This window comes from Limulus polyphemus, unplaced genomic scaffold (assembly GCF_000517525.1).
Source record: "Limulus polyphemus unplaced genomic scaffold, Limulus_polyphemus-2.1.2 Scaffold3579, whole genome shotgun sequence".
In the NCBI taxonomy this organism is placed as follows: Eukaryota; Metazoa; Arthropoda; class Merostomata; order Xiphosura; family Limulidae; genus Limulus; species Limulus polyphemus.
In genome coordinates, this window is record NW_013669189.1 from 1 (window position 1) to 14,298 (window position 14,298).

Here is a 14,298-nt window from a genome sequence, read left to right on the forward strand (position 1 = left end):
GTTGTTCGAGCTGCCACTGTTGCAGGTTTCCTTTGAACTGCAGTTGTCTCTCTCCTTGCTTCTTTTCTTTTTCCTCTAACAACTGTTGTAATTTCTCTTCTCGTTCTTCTTGTTTCTTTTCTTGTTTATTTTCTCGTTCTTCTTGTTTCTTTTGCTGTTCTTGTATTGCTGCCATCAAGTCTGCTAGGCTGTAGTTTGATTTACCGCTTCTCGTTTCCATTTTTTTTTTATCCCACGCTCTGACACCAATTTGTTACGTCTCCGTTCGTTCGTTAATTTTCCGTAAATTCGTTCCGACGAAACTTTAGCGACACAAGTCCTTTCTTAAATAAAAACTGACTTATTCTTTCTGAATATAACTTTGCGATACACTTAATTTCAACAGTCGCGCTATAACAACGCTATAACTCACGTCTCACGTGGCCAACAATATTTTATCCGCATACATTCAATTACTCATTACCTCCCCGTCGCTTCGTGGCCGGTCTTATATATACAAGACTACACTATATTTAGACAGATCACGAGATTTAAGGAAAAGACGTGAAAGTTCGAGGATGACGTGGCGTGATACTAGTCACGTGACTTCGATGTCGTAACAATATAATATAGTGCTTAAAAATATAGTAAGTATAATACTATTATCTTATGACAAATAAAAATTATCATTTTCATTATCAGCGGCTTTTTTGCAAATTAGCCCAGTTCATCAGCGTTTATCATCTTTTTTTTTTAACAGTGATAATTTTCTCCTTCAAATATATTATTTTAAAATCCGGGTTTACGCTAAATACTCTGAGAAAACTTATAAAAAGAAGGCCAAGTGTTTTAGATTTATTGAAGCTTTTATTTGTTTGTTGTTAAACACAATGCTACATGTTGGGCTATCTGTGCTCTGCCTTTTGCGTGTATCGAAACCCAATTTTTTAATGTTATAAGCCCTCATACTTATTGCTGACTCACCAGGGGTTCGTCTTTTGAAAATAACCAAATAAATACTTTTCTTTCCAGGCTATGAAACTTATATAACAAAATATTTATGTATTTAACATACTAGAGCAAATCAAATGAACTATTAAATGTGCAAGTTCTTCCTAATACCATTTCTGATATGTAGTTCTCCATATTTATAAAAACTCTCTAGAAATATATGCTGTAAACCCTAACGAAATCTTATATAAATATATAAAGGTTTGTTTACGAATGGTCCATATAAACTCGAAATGTCAAATTAACTTTGCAAAGTGCTTCTTCGCGCAAAATTAGGTGGCAGTCTAATTAGAAGGTAAAAATGGCTTCTACTCCTGAGCATGTTGTTTGTACACCGACTTTTGTTTTTCCAGCAGCCTTTCCAGGTATGCGTATATAATTTTTACTTGTGATAGTTTTATGCTTATTTATCCATCTGTTTATTGTAAAATATCTATTTTGTACTTGAGTATTTTTTCAGTATCATATGTTTTTAATTTAACAATAACTTACGTAACACCATCAATCAACATTGTAACTTGCAAGTTGTACTGTTGTAAGTCGAACTTGTAGTTGGAACTGTAACTTGTAAGAACGAAGAATGTAACTAATTTATGATAAACATAATTCATGTAATTTGCACTTAGATTTAAAGCTAAGCTAAAGTTCACATCACAACTTCAGTTATATTTAATTATTTGATATTATTAAATAATATTATTGTATGTATTATTCTGTAGCAGTGGTAGTACTATTATCAATTATATTTAAGTATGTATAATATAGCGTTTTTCAACTTTAAAACCAAATATTTTCCAAGTTCAACTTGTTTTAACTTGAACAAGTTGAAATTGTCTGTACTGAAAGTAGTACTATTACTATTGGTTCACAAGCACAACTTTACAAGTGCAACACATTTAAAGTCTAACTAGTTCATGTTAATTTATTTTAATTTTTAAGGGTTATACAGTATAGCCTTCTTCAAGTTCTTGTGCTACGAATTACCTGTTTGAGTGATGAAATGTAAAGGTAGAATATAGAAACATGAATATTATTATTATTAAGAACAAGGATAGGTTTAACTTTTGATCTTTAGAAGCCTGATGATTAAAGGTCTGTTTACTGACTTTTTTTTTGGGGGGGGGGCGGCTTTATAAATTATAGTGGCTAGATAGTCACTGATGGCTTTTTCAAGTATAAGCTAAGTAGCAGGCACCAGTTATTTAGTTGATAGGCTACATACTCAGCAACATATGTTTATTAAGAATGTTCAGGATAAAGTACATCGCCAGAACTATTTTTAAAATGTTATTTATATGGTAGCCTTATTATTAAGTTTTCACTGTGAATGTGAAAAATAACATATATTGGCCTACCATAATATATTTTAGGGAGCTAGTAGGGCTGTAACAAATGGTAGTTTTTACCTTCAAATCTTTGATAGTACTAATTTGCATAATTTACGGATGGCATCACTATAACTATGTTTATAATTGATGTTATAACCTTTTATTTTACAGGTAATCCATATATAAATGAAATAAAACATTCACATATAGTCTAAAAATATACTACATAGAACAGCAATCATGTTTTTATATTCTAAATAATAAAAAAACTGCAGTGTGTATGTAAGTGTATTTAATGGTATGTGTGATACTCATACAGTTACATACTCAGTTAACTTGCATTGCAAGAACATCCTACTGTAGCCAATTAAAAGAACTCTAGCTGACTTAAATAAATCTTAATTTAACAATCACCTTTTCAAGCAGGTAAACAGGCATAGTCTTTTTAACTTCAAATTGTAGATTAATTAAACATAGTTAAACATAATAAATAAAGAGTAAAACATAACAGGGTAACATTAACAGTTTGATAAAAGAAACAAAAACAAATATAAACCTCCAACTATCACAAAAAGTTACAATACTGTGTTATTATCAGTCACAATTTAACAACACTGTTGATAAAATAAATGTATGACTTGGATAAAAGCATCAGCAAAATGAATGAATAAACAGCAAAACAGAACAGGGTAAAAGTAACACTTTACTTAGAAAATTAATACCAACCATACACTATAACAAAAGCTAAAGAAGAGACAATGCAGCTGTTAAAAGAATCTATTGTTTAAAAAAACACTTCTCTTATGTCTAGTAGAGTAAGCATTCAGTGCATTTTATTGAAACAATGCAGCCAGTAACATATTCTTTTGTGCTTTACAACTACAGTCTACTACAATGCATAAAGGGTACTGTTATACATAACATTTTGGTGGTATGTCTGGGTTTTTTAACATAACTTTTGGTTAAGTAATGGGCATTATGCAAGTCAAAAGATCCAATTTTTCATATGAGTGACATTCAATTTTTGAATACTATTCAAACATTAAGTGGTTTTGATGACAATAGTAAAAATTTCTAACATTACTTGAATGCTTTATGTTCCACCTTAATATGTTTGAACTATCCTTGAATTTCTGGTTAGCAAACAAACCTTTGAACACAACTTAAGTGCTGGTCCCTATATAATGATTTTATATAGTATTAATATAAGGAAACGTGTTATTTTCATTACTGAAAATTTTTTTATGTGAATTTTTTTCTTTTTGAAAGCTACTAAAATTTTGTTTTCTGACAAGATTTTTAATCTGTAGTGACTATAATATACAGATCTGAGGATTATTACATTTTACTGTATGTTTTATTTCTGCTATCCCCCCCCCCCTTAATAGTTCAGTAATGAAACTTTCCCTAGAGCTATCTCTAAGTGTGGTGTATTATATTTTCCAAGCTTCCTTAAAGTTGCATTTAAGCCCAAATATAAACCCATACTTGGCATCTGTCATGTTCTATAAATTCCACCTCACTTATTTCTGAACCATCTCTAACCATGTTGAAGTTTTACCATTTTTTATTTTATGTTACAAATGTACTCTTGTACACTTAACTAAAATTAAGCTCTTTCAAAGCTTATAGATTAAATTGAGGATAAATCTAACACTGAAATTCTCTATTCACTAATGCATACTGATATTATTTAATAGTACGACAGCTACAATATTATAATGTACACCATATCCCTAGTTACACATAAGTAATTTACTAATGGACTAAATTCTCAGCAGCTACTAAATAATAATAGAAACAGTAATTTTGATTCTTAATATAAATAAATTCTTCTTACTTAGCTTAGAAAATTACATCAGCAAAAGTTTGGAAAGGCTAATTAATTGGACTATAGGGTGATTGGAAGGAAGCCAAAGGTTTTATTAATGGAGTTCAGTTAAACTGGGCCCTTGTTACCAGTGGAGTACATCAGAAATTTGTTTATGGGCCTTTGCTCTTTCTTGCATTAATGATAGTGATAGGAAAATAATGAGTAAATTAGTAAAGTTTGCTGATGATATTTAATTCTTCAGTTAATTGTTCAATGTCAATTATTGTTATGACTCTTGCCTAGATACATATTTTAAAGCAGTGTTCCACAGTTTAATGAATTTTTTCACTGTGTGCATTGTTGCCTGATGAAGGCTCCAGTAAGAGCGACAAAAGCTCACAATAAAAGTATTTTAATGTAGAGAAAAAGTCTGTTTATAATCTTAAATCTTCAGTGTTTAAATTGAGGTATTACAGAATAACTTGGATCAATTGGTAGGTTGAACAAGTATTTTAGCAAACGCAAGGTAGTGCTTTTGGATTTTCATAATTTGGGTCATACATATAAATGGAAAAAAACTCAATGGATTGACTGAAGAAATGGATCTCGGCACAATGGTGGATAAGTCACTCACCATCAAAGTAGTGTTCTGTTGCTTCTTGTAAAAACTTAAAATTTTAGAGTGTACTTATAGACTTACTGATTAAAAGTCAAAAGAGGTAATAATTGCTATACAAATTATTAGTTAGGCTCACTTGAAATACTCTGTACAATTTTGATTTTCCTTGTCTAAGAAAGGGTATCGACTTATTGGAAATGGTTAAGTAGAGGAAGGAAGGGATAGGTTTAAGATCTTAACTTATTTTCTTTGTGCTATATTCTGAAGATAAAAGAATGAGGGGACACAAGTCTAATACATTTAAGGACAACAAGGAATGTATTGGTCAATTAAGGCTGTCTCATCCATTAAACTAAACTTAAAAACTCAAAACCAGCTCTTATCCTTCAAATATTTCACACTTTCCCATAAACTTGTTTAGGTTTACTGCATTCACCACACCTGAAATATCCCAATTGCAAAGAGCAGCCACCCTGTTAGCTAAATGTAACTTGGAATGTATTTGTTTTACACGTTTCATTCAAAATGCACCTCAAATGCTGTAAAAAATTTTAGAGGGTCTTGATCAATAAGAAAAAAGCAGCAGCAGGAAATTTAAAATTTGGCCCAACCGTGTTGAAAGAATGAATGAATTGTCTGTCTTCAATAGACCAATGTATAATTTGCTGGTAATGGTGTACTCTAATAAAGATTATTAAAAATTATGTCAAAAAGAAAAAAATATCAATTTTTTTTCTCTAGTTTATCTCCAGCATATAGCACATGTACTGCTGTATATGCATCAGCTGTAGATACAGACTCTGTCTTCCAAGTCAATAGATTTTGAAGATAATTTACAGGTAATTGTGCAACAGCCTCTGTTCAGACGAGGAAAAACCACTGCCAAACTAACTTGTATGACAGTTTAAGACTGGTTATGTTACAATGATGAAAAACAGAAATTATATTGCTAGTTTTGCATAAAGGCAAGGCCAGCTGTTGCAGGGAAACATTATTTTATTTCTGGAAGTAGAGCAAATGGTGCCAGTGTTAGTATGGGAGTTACAGGAGGGTAGGTGCTCTCTTGGAAAGTGAGATTGGACAGCATATTATGTAATTTCATTGCTTGCCATATAAGCTTGAATTGGCAATGTCAAGTGCCCAAGGATTAGTTCCAATGAGTGAGAAAGTGTGTGATTTGTAGTTGGTGTGGAAAACCTACCACTTCAGCTCAAAAAGTAAATGCAATTTGAAAGCCTTTGGAGCTGAGTTAAGCTGCACAATTAGGACACCTTTGGCTATTTATTGGGCATTGTTTTCTTTTTCTTCAGTTAAATTATGATAATCTTGCTGTTGGATAGGGATAGTATACTGCTGTGCCTCTTCACATGAATGTTTTCCAGAAACACAGATGTTAAGGGAAGAGCAAAGCATGCTGTCCAGGAAGTAGAAAAACTTGATTTTGTAGGGTTTTGTCATTTTTGACATATCTTTTCAGAGGTGTCAAAGTTTAGCCTTACATTCTAGAAGAATTGTTTTGCAGCCATTGAGAACTTTGTTTTGACAATAAAAATCTGAATGAAAAGCCATTAAAAATGACAAACTAGAGAAATTTTTGGAACATGTGAATTCTAAACCCCAGGCAGGTGCATAATAGCAGGATTGTTTAGAAAGCAAGAGGGGCAGAGCCTCTAGCAGTAGCTTTTCCAAAATAACTTAGACTTAGACTGAAAAACAGTCAAGGTAGGGGTGGGGCCTGTGTCCATATGTGGCAAAATATTTGAGATTTTCACAGAATAAAAGGTTTCATAAGAACCCAGTGTGATAAAGTGTTTGAAAATTTGTTGCCATTATGCATGGCTTGATGGTCTTGTTAGCTTTGGAGATGAGCAGTTAGAAATCTTACTGAATTTTACAGTGACCTTTTAGAAAAGAATGTATTCAATGTTGATGCAGTTCAAGCAGAATACTTAAAACTTTGGTCAAAGGTCAGTTTACGAATAAATTTTATGGTGATTTATGGGAGGTCATACTAACAAAAGAGCTGTCTTGCACAGATATCAAAAATCTTCTAGATACTTGTGTTGCTGATATGAGCTGCCCAATTTGAATGGGGATTTTCTGCACAAAACAATTACATCCAAGCTACGCAACTCACTTAACTTGGTTATGGTTGAAGATCTTGTAAGAATCAGTAGAGCGGACCCTTCACATGAACTATTTGACCCAGAGCCTTGTGTTAAGTGCTGGCTTTGGTTGAATAAAAGGAGTTGAAGACCAAACTACACTTCCTGGCCAGGTGATGTAGACATCTTAACTGTTGGTGACACTGGCTAAGACTAATGAATAAGAAAGATTTCATAGTTGCATATAGTTCCCAGGCTTAAGTCAAGGCCAAGTTCCAACTAATTTGGAGTACTGAGTTAGGAAACATTATCAAAAAGCAAAAGTAAGGAATTCACTTTTAAAGCATTAAAGATTAAGAACAACAGCATGAAGAAGAAGGACAGATGTATTGGCAGAACAGCAGATAACCCAGAGAACAAGAAAGGCAGACTAAGTCAGAGTCAGACTGTATTGAGAAAGAATGAGGCAGCACAGGAAACAAAGTGAGTACAAACATTTTTTGTTTTTATATAATTTTGTTTTCTTGTATTCTGAAGGAGCTGAATTTGGAGACAGATAATTTGCTGTTAAACTGGCACCAAACAACTGGATTTGGTTTCCAAAATGTTTAGTCTAGGAGCCATTTGCTCCTTGTATAAAATTTTATTTCTAATCCTGCTCTTAATGTTTAAAATAATCCTTTCTGATAATTTTTGCATTTTAGTCAATTTTTTTTCATATACCCTTTTCAATTTTCTAATGTCCTATTTGACCAATTCTCTCTGACCTTCTTTAATACTCCAAGTCTCCCATTATAACAGTCAGTATAAACTTCTTAAATTTATAATACTTTCTTGAATTTCATCCCTTGTACTCTTTGTGAGCTAATAAAATTTGTTACCAAAATCTCATTATTCTTGATATCTATATGCAGTAAAACATCAAATGTAATGGAACAATGACCACTTTCACACACATTCCCCAATCTTCATCCTCTTAACAATTTCTTTATTAGAAATTAATAAACCCAAATAAATTCAATCTCCTTGCTATTATCTTTAATATCCTAAACTTTAATAAGATATGACTCACATTTTACATATAAAGCCACTCTTCCTCCTCGTTGTATCATTAAAATTGTCAACATTGAACCATGTTTCAGTTATTCTCCTTATATCAAAATCCTCTATTCCGACTACTGCTCTAAAGTAATCTATTTGTTATACTTCTAAAATTACAGTTTTAATAATTAAGCCTACTCTTAAAACTGCTTCTGTACTTGTTGTTTTTTTGCACATTTTCTGTATTTAATTTCCTGGCCTTCACCACTGTCTAGTCCTAGAATCAAGCTATTCTTAAAGCAAGTTATTAGCTCTTGCAAGTAAGCTAGCTCCTACTCTGTTTAAATGTAACCCATCCATTCAGAAAAGCTTTTCCTTATTGAACTGATCCCACAAGTCTAACCAGCCAGTCTGCTTTTCCTTATATATTAACCTAAGCATAGCTTTTAGCCCTAAGTAGCGACCTCCTTGTAACCTCATCCCCTTTCAAGTAAGTCTTAGCAGTATCCCTGACATAATTATGTTATTGCACTTTTCTTTAAATAGCTAAGTTACAGTTATGACAATTTTATTTTTGTAATGAGGTGATTGGCTTATGGAATGACTTACTGTTGGCAGTAATGGAAGGCCAGCACTTTAAAGTATTTTAAGAGAGGAAATGATGTTTTCTTGGAAAGCAAATAATGGGTAATTATCTTACTTTTTCAAAGGCAGGGTGATAGCCATGAAGGACCAGATGGTCCCTTGTTGTCCATTGATTATGTTATATTTTTTCAATGTAATAACTTAAGATTTATATAATGTAGTACTAGTACAGTTAAGACTAATCATAATTGTCTTCAATAGGAATTTGACCTGTTGTTATTTTTTGAAGACTACCCTCTTGATGAAGGTTTAAGGCAAACCACCTGTAACTAGAATTTATGAGATTTGAATTGGTTTTTAATGAATAAAAAATTTATCTTTTTAACAGTTGGCTACTTTTTGCCACTTTTGTTGAATTATTTTTCATGTTGTTAAAGTTAGATGAAATGAACTAAAATAAGCACATCTGTAAGTTGTTTTGATATTATTATTATTAGAGGTTCGTGTTGCCGTGCATTCTGTCCTCCACATTAGAGACAGCAAGAAGAATATCATGAGAAAAATATTATGAATTTTTTTCTTTTTATTACTTAATTTTCCTTGTGAAATATAGCAAGATTAAGATTTTATACAAAAAACTCCTGATAAATAAGTAGAATATTTAATAATACAATCACCTCACATTGCCTTATTTGTAGTTTTAGTTACGATTGAAGCTAGTGGATTGCCGTAACAAACCATGGCAAATGTCAAATTTGTATTTCACACTATAGTTTTGAATACACAGGCCTATATCCAGATATTTCTGAGTGATTATGTAAAGTGGTGCCTTTCTTTCTTGGATAAATCATTTACTAAAAATCATTACAAAAACAAGTTAGTTGCAGGTGTCTTTTTTTTTCACATTTCTCTTAATTTGTTCATTGCAGCTCAAAATCAAAGGTATGTAAAAATAAAATAGCATTTCAGATGTGTTTTTTGTCTCCCACTTGTCACTGCCCAATAAAATTTTCATTCAGTACCAGAACTTGTTCTGTTGGGCTGGATGATGAAAAATAAGAGATTTGATGAAGAATATTTATATATGTAAACAAAACTTAAGAGTTAAATGCTGAAAGTCAGGAAAATACTGAAAAACCAATAAACTTAAAAATTATCATAAAACAAGTTAAAGGCAGATAGATACATTTTCCATATTCCTTTTAATTTGTCCATTGTGGTTAGAAATCAGAGGTTGGTTAAAAAAAAAGAAGCATATCAATCTCTTGGTTTTCAAATATTTCAATTGTAATGGAAGGCTGTGTAGGCTAGTCGTTGGAGTTTGACTTTAAATCTAGTGACAAATAGATTATTTTAAATCTAGGTTTACAGTCACAAGTGTATAACATAAGTTATTAGCTTGAGGAAGTTTACAGTTAAACTGATGAATTGACTTGGAGACTGAGATTCAATAATAAACCACTTTAATTTAAATCATTAAGATACTTGGCTATATCAAGGTTACCAAAAGTACCTTTGAAAACTTTGCTGTTAAAATTGCCAAATTCTTCAGTCTGAGCAGGCAACTGTTCTTCGATTAAACTTTCAATAATACTCATTAAATACTTTACTGCAACAAATAGTTTATTAATTCCAAAACATGCTTACCTCCAGGGTTTCCTTCCTCTACCCATCTAACCATTGGTTTGAATTTTTCTTGCTTGCTCCAGTTTATTATTCACCACCTAATTTGACCTTGGTGATATCTGTCATGTGATGTTCTCCACCTATGTCAATGCACCCTCTGTCCTGGTACTGTATATAAGCACCTCATTCAGATAATATTATCACTTTTCTCGATAAATCGTTCACTAGTGGTTTTCTCTGTACTATGATCGTTAGAGATATTTGAGAACTCTTCGTGTTACCTGGTTGATTTTCATAAAATATATATATTTTTTTTCATGTGGCAAGTGGGTTCATGGCAAGAAATCTTGGATTATTATTTCCCACGGTCTGGGGGGGGGGGAGTCACTCTCACTTGAGATTGTCAGTGATCTTATTCATAGTGAGATGGAGACATATATATTCAGTTCAATGGTGTTCCTGCAGGGGGCTCTGAGGCTGCAGTTGAGGGCAATCCTGGACATTCTGAAGAGAATTTAGATTCACTTTTTCCTGCATCTTCCTTCATTCTTTTGGTTTCTCAGGAGACCACTTTGGGATCAGCTGTCTTGGGCTCCTTTTCTTCAGTTGATCCATCGAGTGTGTTATGTTTTAGGTTTTTCACCTGTTGCTTTTGAGCCTGCACTCTCTTTGATGGATGAAAGGTCTGGGAATGAAAACTTAGTTCTCCTTCCATCCACTGATATTGTAGTTCAAGCAGGGAGGATTACTGCTCAGTTACATAGAAACAAGCATGCCTTGTCTGCCACGGTTGTCAAACTGTGTGATTCATGCTACTACTGCCAGGTAGAAGCATAATCTGACTCTCAAAGAATACAGCTGCTCCTAGAAATTTGGGATTCTAGAGTAGGTTCTGTAGTTAATCTGAATAGATCATAACTTTCTAGGATTTGTCTCACCCTATATATGGTGCGGAGTTATTTATTATCCCTCTAAACTTTGTTGGAAGACTCAGGATTACCACGTCTATTGATGACGAGCTGGGACCATTGTTAGTATGTACATTGGTTCGATTGTCAGCTTCTACATTCATCCCTGTTGTCGTTAGCGTCTCAACTTTTCTCATCTCCTACAGGGAGTCATAGTTCCACCCCTATTTGAGGGTCCAGACCTCTGACATCAGCCCCTTGGTCCATTGATACCCAAAATAGATTCTGTCCATATTCAAAGGTTCTGCCACTCAGCAGTCAATGACTATTGTATTCCTTTGGGGTCTGTTGGGACTTGGCTCCAAGCATTCTTGGATATGTGGTAAACCTTAACCATGGATCCATGGATACTACAGTTCCTTGAGTCAGGGTTAATCTTTCAGTTCATATCTTCACCACCATTATCCAGCCAACCTGTAGTGTTTCCACCTCCCACAAATCATTGGATTTCAAAACTTTGTTCTGGGGCTATCAGAGTTTGTTGGTCTGGAGACAGAGAGAGAGTCCTACCAGTTCTCCTGAGGTTTTATTGTTTGTTGGGCTCAAGAAGACAGGAGATTTGCTTCCAGATTTTTCTCGTCTATATCAATTTCCTAGATCCTCTAAGGTTCAGAAGTTAATCATTTCTCACTCTGAGTTGGCATTTTTTTACTAGGATTGTGGATGTGGTGTCCCACTATAGACATTTTGTGCACAAGGATCAGGTGCTACTGTTCAGGGCTCTGACCTTTGGACTAGCATCAGCACCATATGTGTTCTACCGAATCATACAAGTTGTTTTCTAGTTACCTCCTTTCTCTAGGCCTGTGCACACACACCATTCCATGGGAGTCTGGTTATTGCTGGCATCATGTCATCAATTGGCAGAACATCACACCTGGATTCTTTTTTTAGAAACAACCAAGGCAGGCCTCATTAACAGAGCTGAGTTATCAATTCTCACTCCAACACAATGTATCATCTGTCTGGGTATTTTTTTTATGATTCACATATCTTAGTCGGGCTCATCTATCAAATGACGTATTGTATAACGTTATGGTCTGAATGGTTAAATGTCAATTTCACTCAAGAGTACCAACTCTTGTCGCATAGTTAGAAAGCCAGAAAAATTTTGAGAGGTAAATTGATTTGAGTAAAGTTTAAACTTGATAGGGTGTATTCTTGCCTGTGATGATCATTTTTTAATGTTTTTACTATTTAGTTTATCTTTAAAAAAAACTTTTTCCAGTCAGTAATCACCATTGACTTTTCTTTAACAAACTTGTTAAATTGGTTACTGAACTGTGTTAAGTATTTATGAGTATTACCTGTATGATATTCTGGGAGTGGGTGTGTTTGAAGTACAAAATTTTAGTAATTCCTATCTTACATCTGTGAAACTATCTGTAATAATGATGTACATTTCTGTTGACATTGATGTCCACCCATCATTTATCAGTGCAATCTTTAAAAACAATGGACATTTAAATATAAAGCATTGAATTATCAAACTGATCTTATAAGGTATACCATCAAAATATTGAAATAGGCATAATTTTTAACATAATAATAAAATATCTTATTAATAACACATGAATGCTATTTACTAGGTACTTATTTTCATGTTTATTTTTTTAAATTTTATATAGTTTCTTAAACTTTCTTAAATTCTATGCCACTGTAAATTAGATAAATTATATCGTTGAAATATGCTTGATGGGCTGCCTTAAGGCTTTCCAAGACTTTTGACTTACCTTGCTGGTAGAGCTTTGGAGCTATTACTTCTGAAAACTGCTTTGTTTGAAGGTAATGTATATTTAGGATCTAGTGTGATGACAAGCTCCCAAAACTCTTTACTTCCAACAATGTGATACGACCTGAGATCCTTTACTATGAATCTAGTCATTATACTTGTGATATCATTTGCTCTCTGTGAAGTTGACTTGTATGTTCACATTCCCAAACATACCAATGATTGTCTATTAGGTTGCTGGGTTCCAGTTTTGTTTGTCAAAGCTTATAGCAACAATGGTACTATTACAATACCCCTTGGCTGAAGGTTGAACTTTACTGTTTTTACATGATAATGTTCCATTCATTTTCATCAACAGTGGATGGTGTCTACGAATATGTGCTGCCAGAACATTTCACAACTGCATCAAAACTGTGACAAACTACCACGTTATCCTCAATTACACCTTCAGGTTTCTTTTCCTTTAACCTCAAATTACTCAACATGTCAGATCTTGCTATCATGTTCTTTACTAATTCACATTCATCTGCCATCTTTTTTTACCTTGACAAGTCACGTGAGATGCAAAATGAATGACATATATTTTTATAAAAGCACAAGTATTTGTTAAGATTATGCCTCTTCATGTTTGATTTTCATAATTGCTTGAAAAAATGCATTTAGCTTCATAAAACTTTTAATTCTTCACTCAGGATTTTCCATAATTTCCTCGTCCATGAAAATTGTCAAAGTACTGGTATGTCTTGTACATGTATTTGTATTGAATACAAAGCTCATAACTGCTTAGTAATAGGAATCGTAGTGATCTCTATGAAGTATGACATCAAGGAATTTGAATTCATTGATATTTTTTGAGGTCTGAATGGTCAAGTTAATGATTTCAGAGCTCATGCAGTGTGAATTCTAACTGTCACTATGATCAGGAGTGGGAAAAGTTTGTGGAGTTTACTTTATAACCTAGATTTTTAATTAACCCATTATTAATACTAAAATAAACTTTTAGACTGTTTTCAATAAATAGCCATTTGCTGTGGTATTTTTGTGTCTACTATATTATCTGTGAATGACCTGACAAAGTAGAATGTGTGCATCTGACTTGTATATACATACGAAAACCTAGAATCTTATGGCAGTCGCTCTCAGTGGCACAGTGGTATGTCTGCAGAATTATACCATTAGAAACCAGGTTTTGATACTCATGTGGGCAGAGCACAGATAGCCCTTTGTATAGCTTTGTGCTTAACTACAAACAAACAATCTAATGGCAGTATCCTGTTTTCTTATTATTTGTTATTTTGTGTGTAAGTATTAGTGCTGATATGATACATAACTAGATATAGAAGTTTTACCAATGGTTTTGTTACAAAGTTTGACAGTCTTGTCTGTAATTTATTATCTATACTACTAACATTGTCTTAGTTAAGTACTTCACACTTTACAGTGCTTTTCAAAGGGCAATAAAACAATAACAATTAATTAGAAACAGATATA

The 14,298-nt window shown here is 33.1% G+C and overlaps 1 protein-coding gene across 3 annotated transcripts in view; it reads left to right on the forward strand.

The window, feature by feature from the left end:
- Positions 1-1,067: 1,067 nt before the first annotated feature.
- Positions 1,068-14,298, forward strand: part of LOC106469627 (zinc finger protein 239-like) — a 44,443-nt gene continuing 31,212 nt past the window's right edge. Inside the window, exons 1-2 of one of the 3 annotated variants that reach the window (XM_022398203.1) lie at positions 1,286-1,355; positions 5,492-7,338. In XM_022398203.1, coding sequence (XP_022253911.1) covers positions 7,317-7,338 — 22 coding nt within the window. In that variant the 5' untranslated portion in view covers positions 1,286-1,355; positions 5,492-7,316. Of the gene's footprint in view, positions 1,356-5,491; positions 7,339-14,298 lie in introns of all 3 variants that reach the window. The other 2 variants (XM_022398204.1, XR_002612884.1) reach the window with 2 other exon arrangements.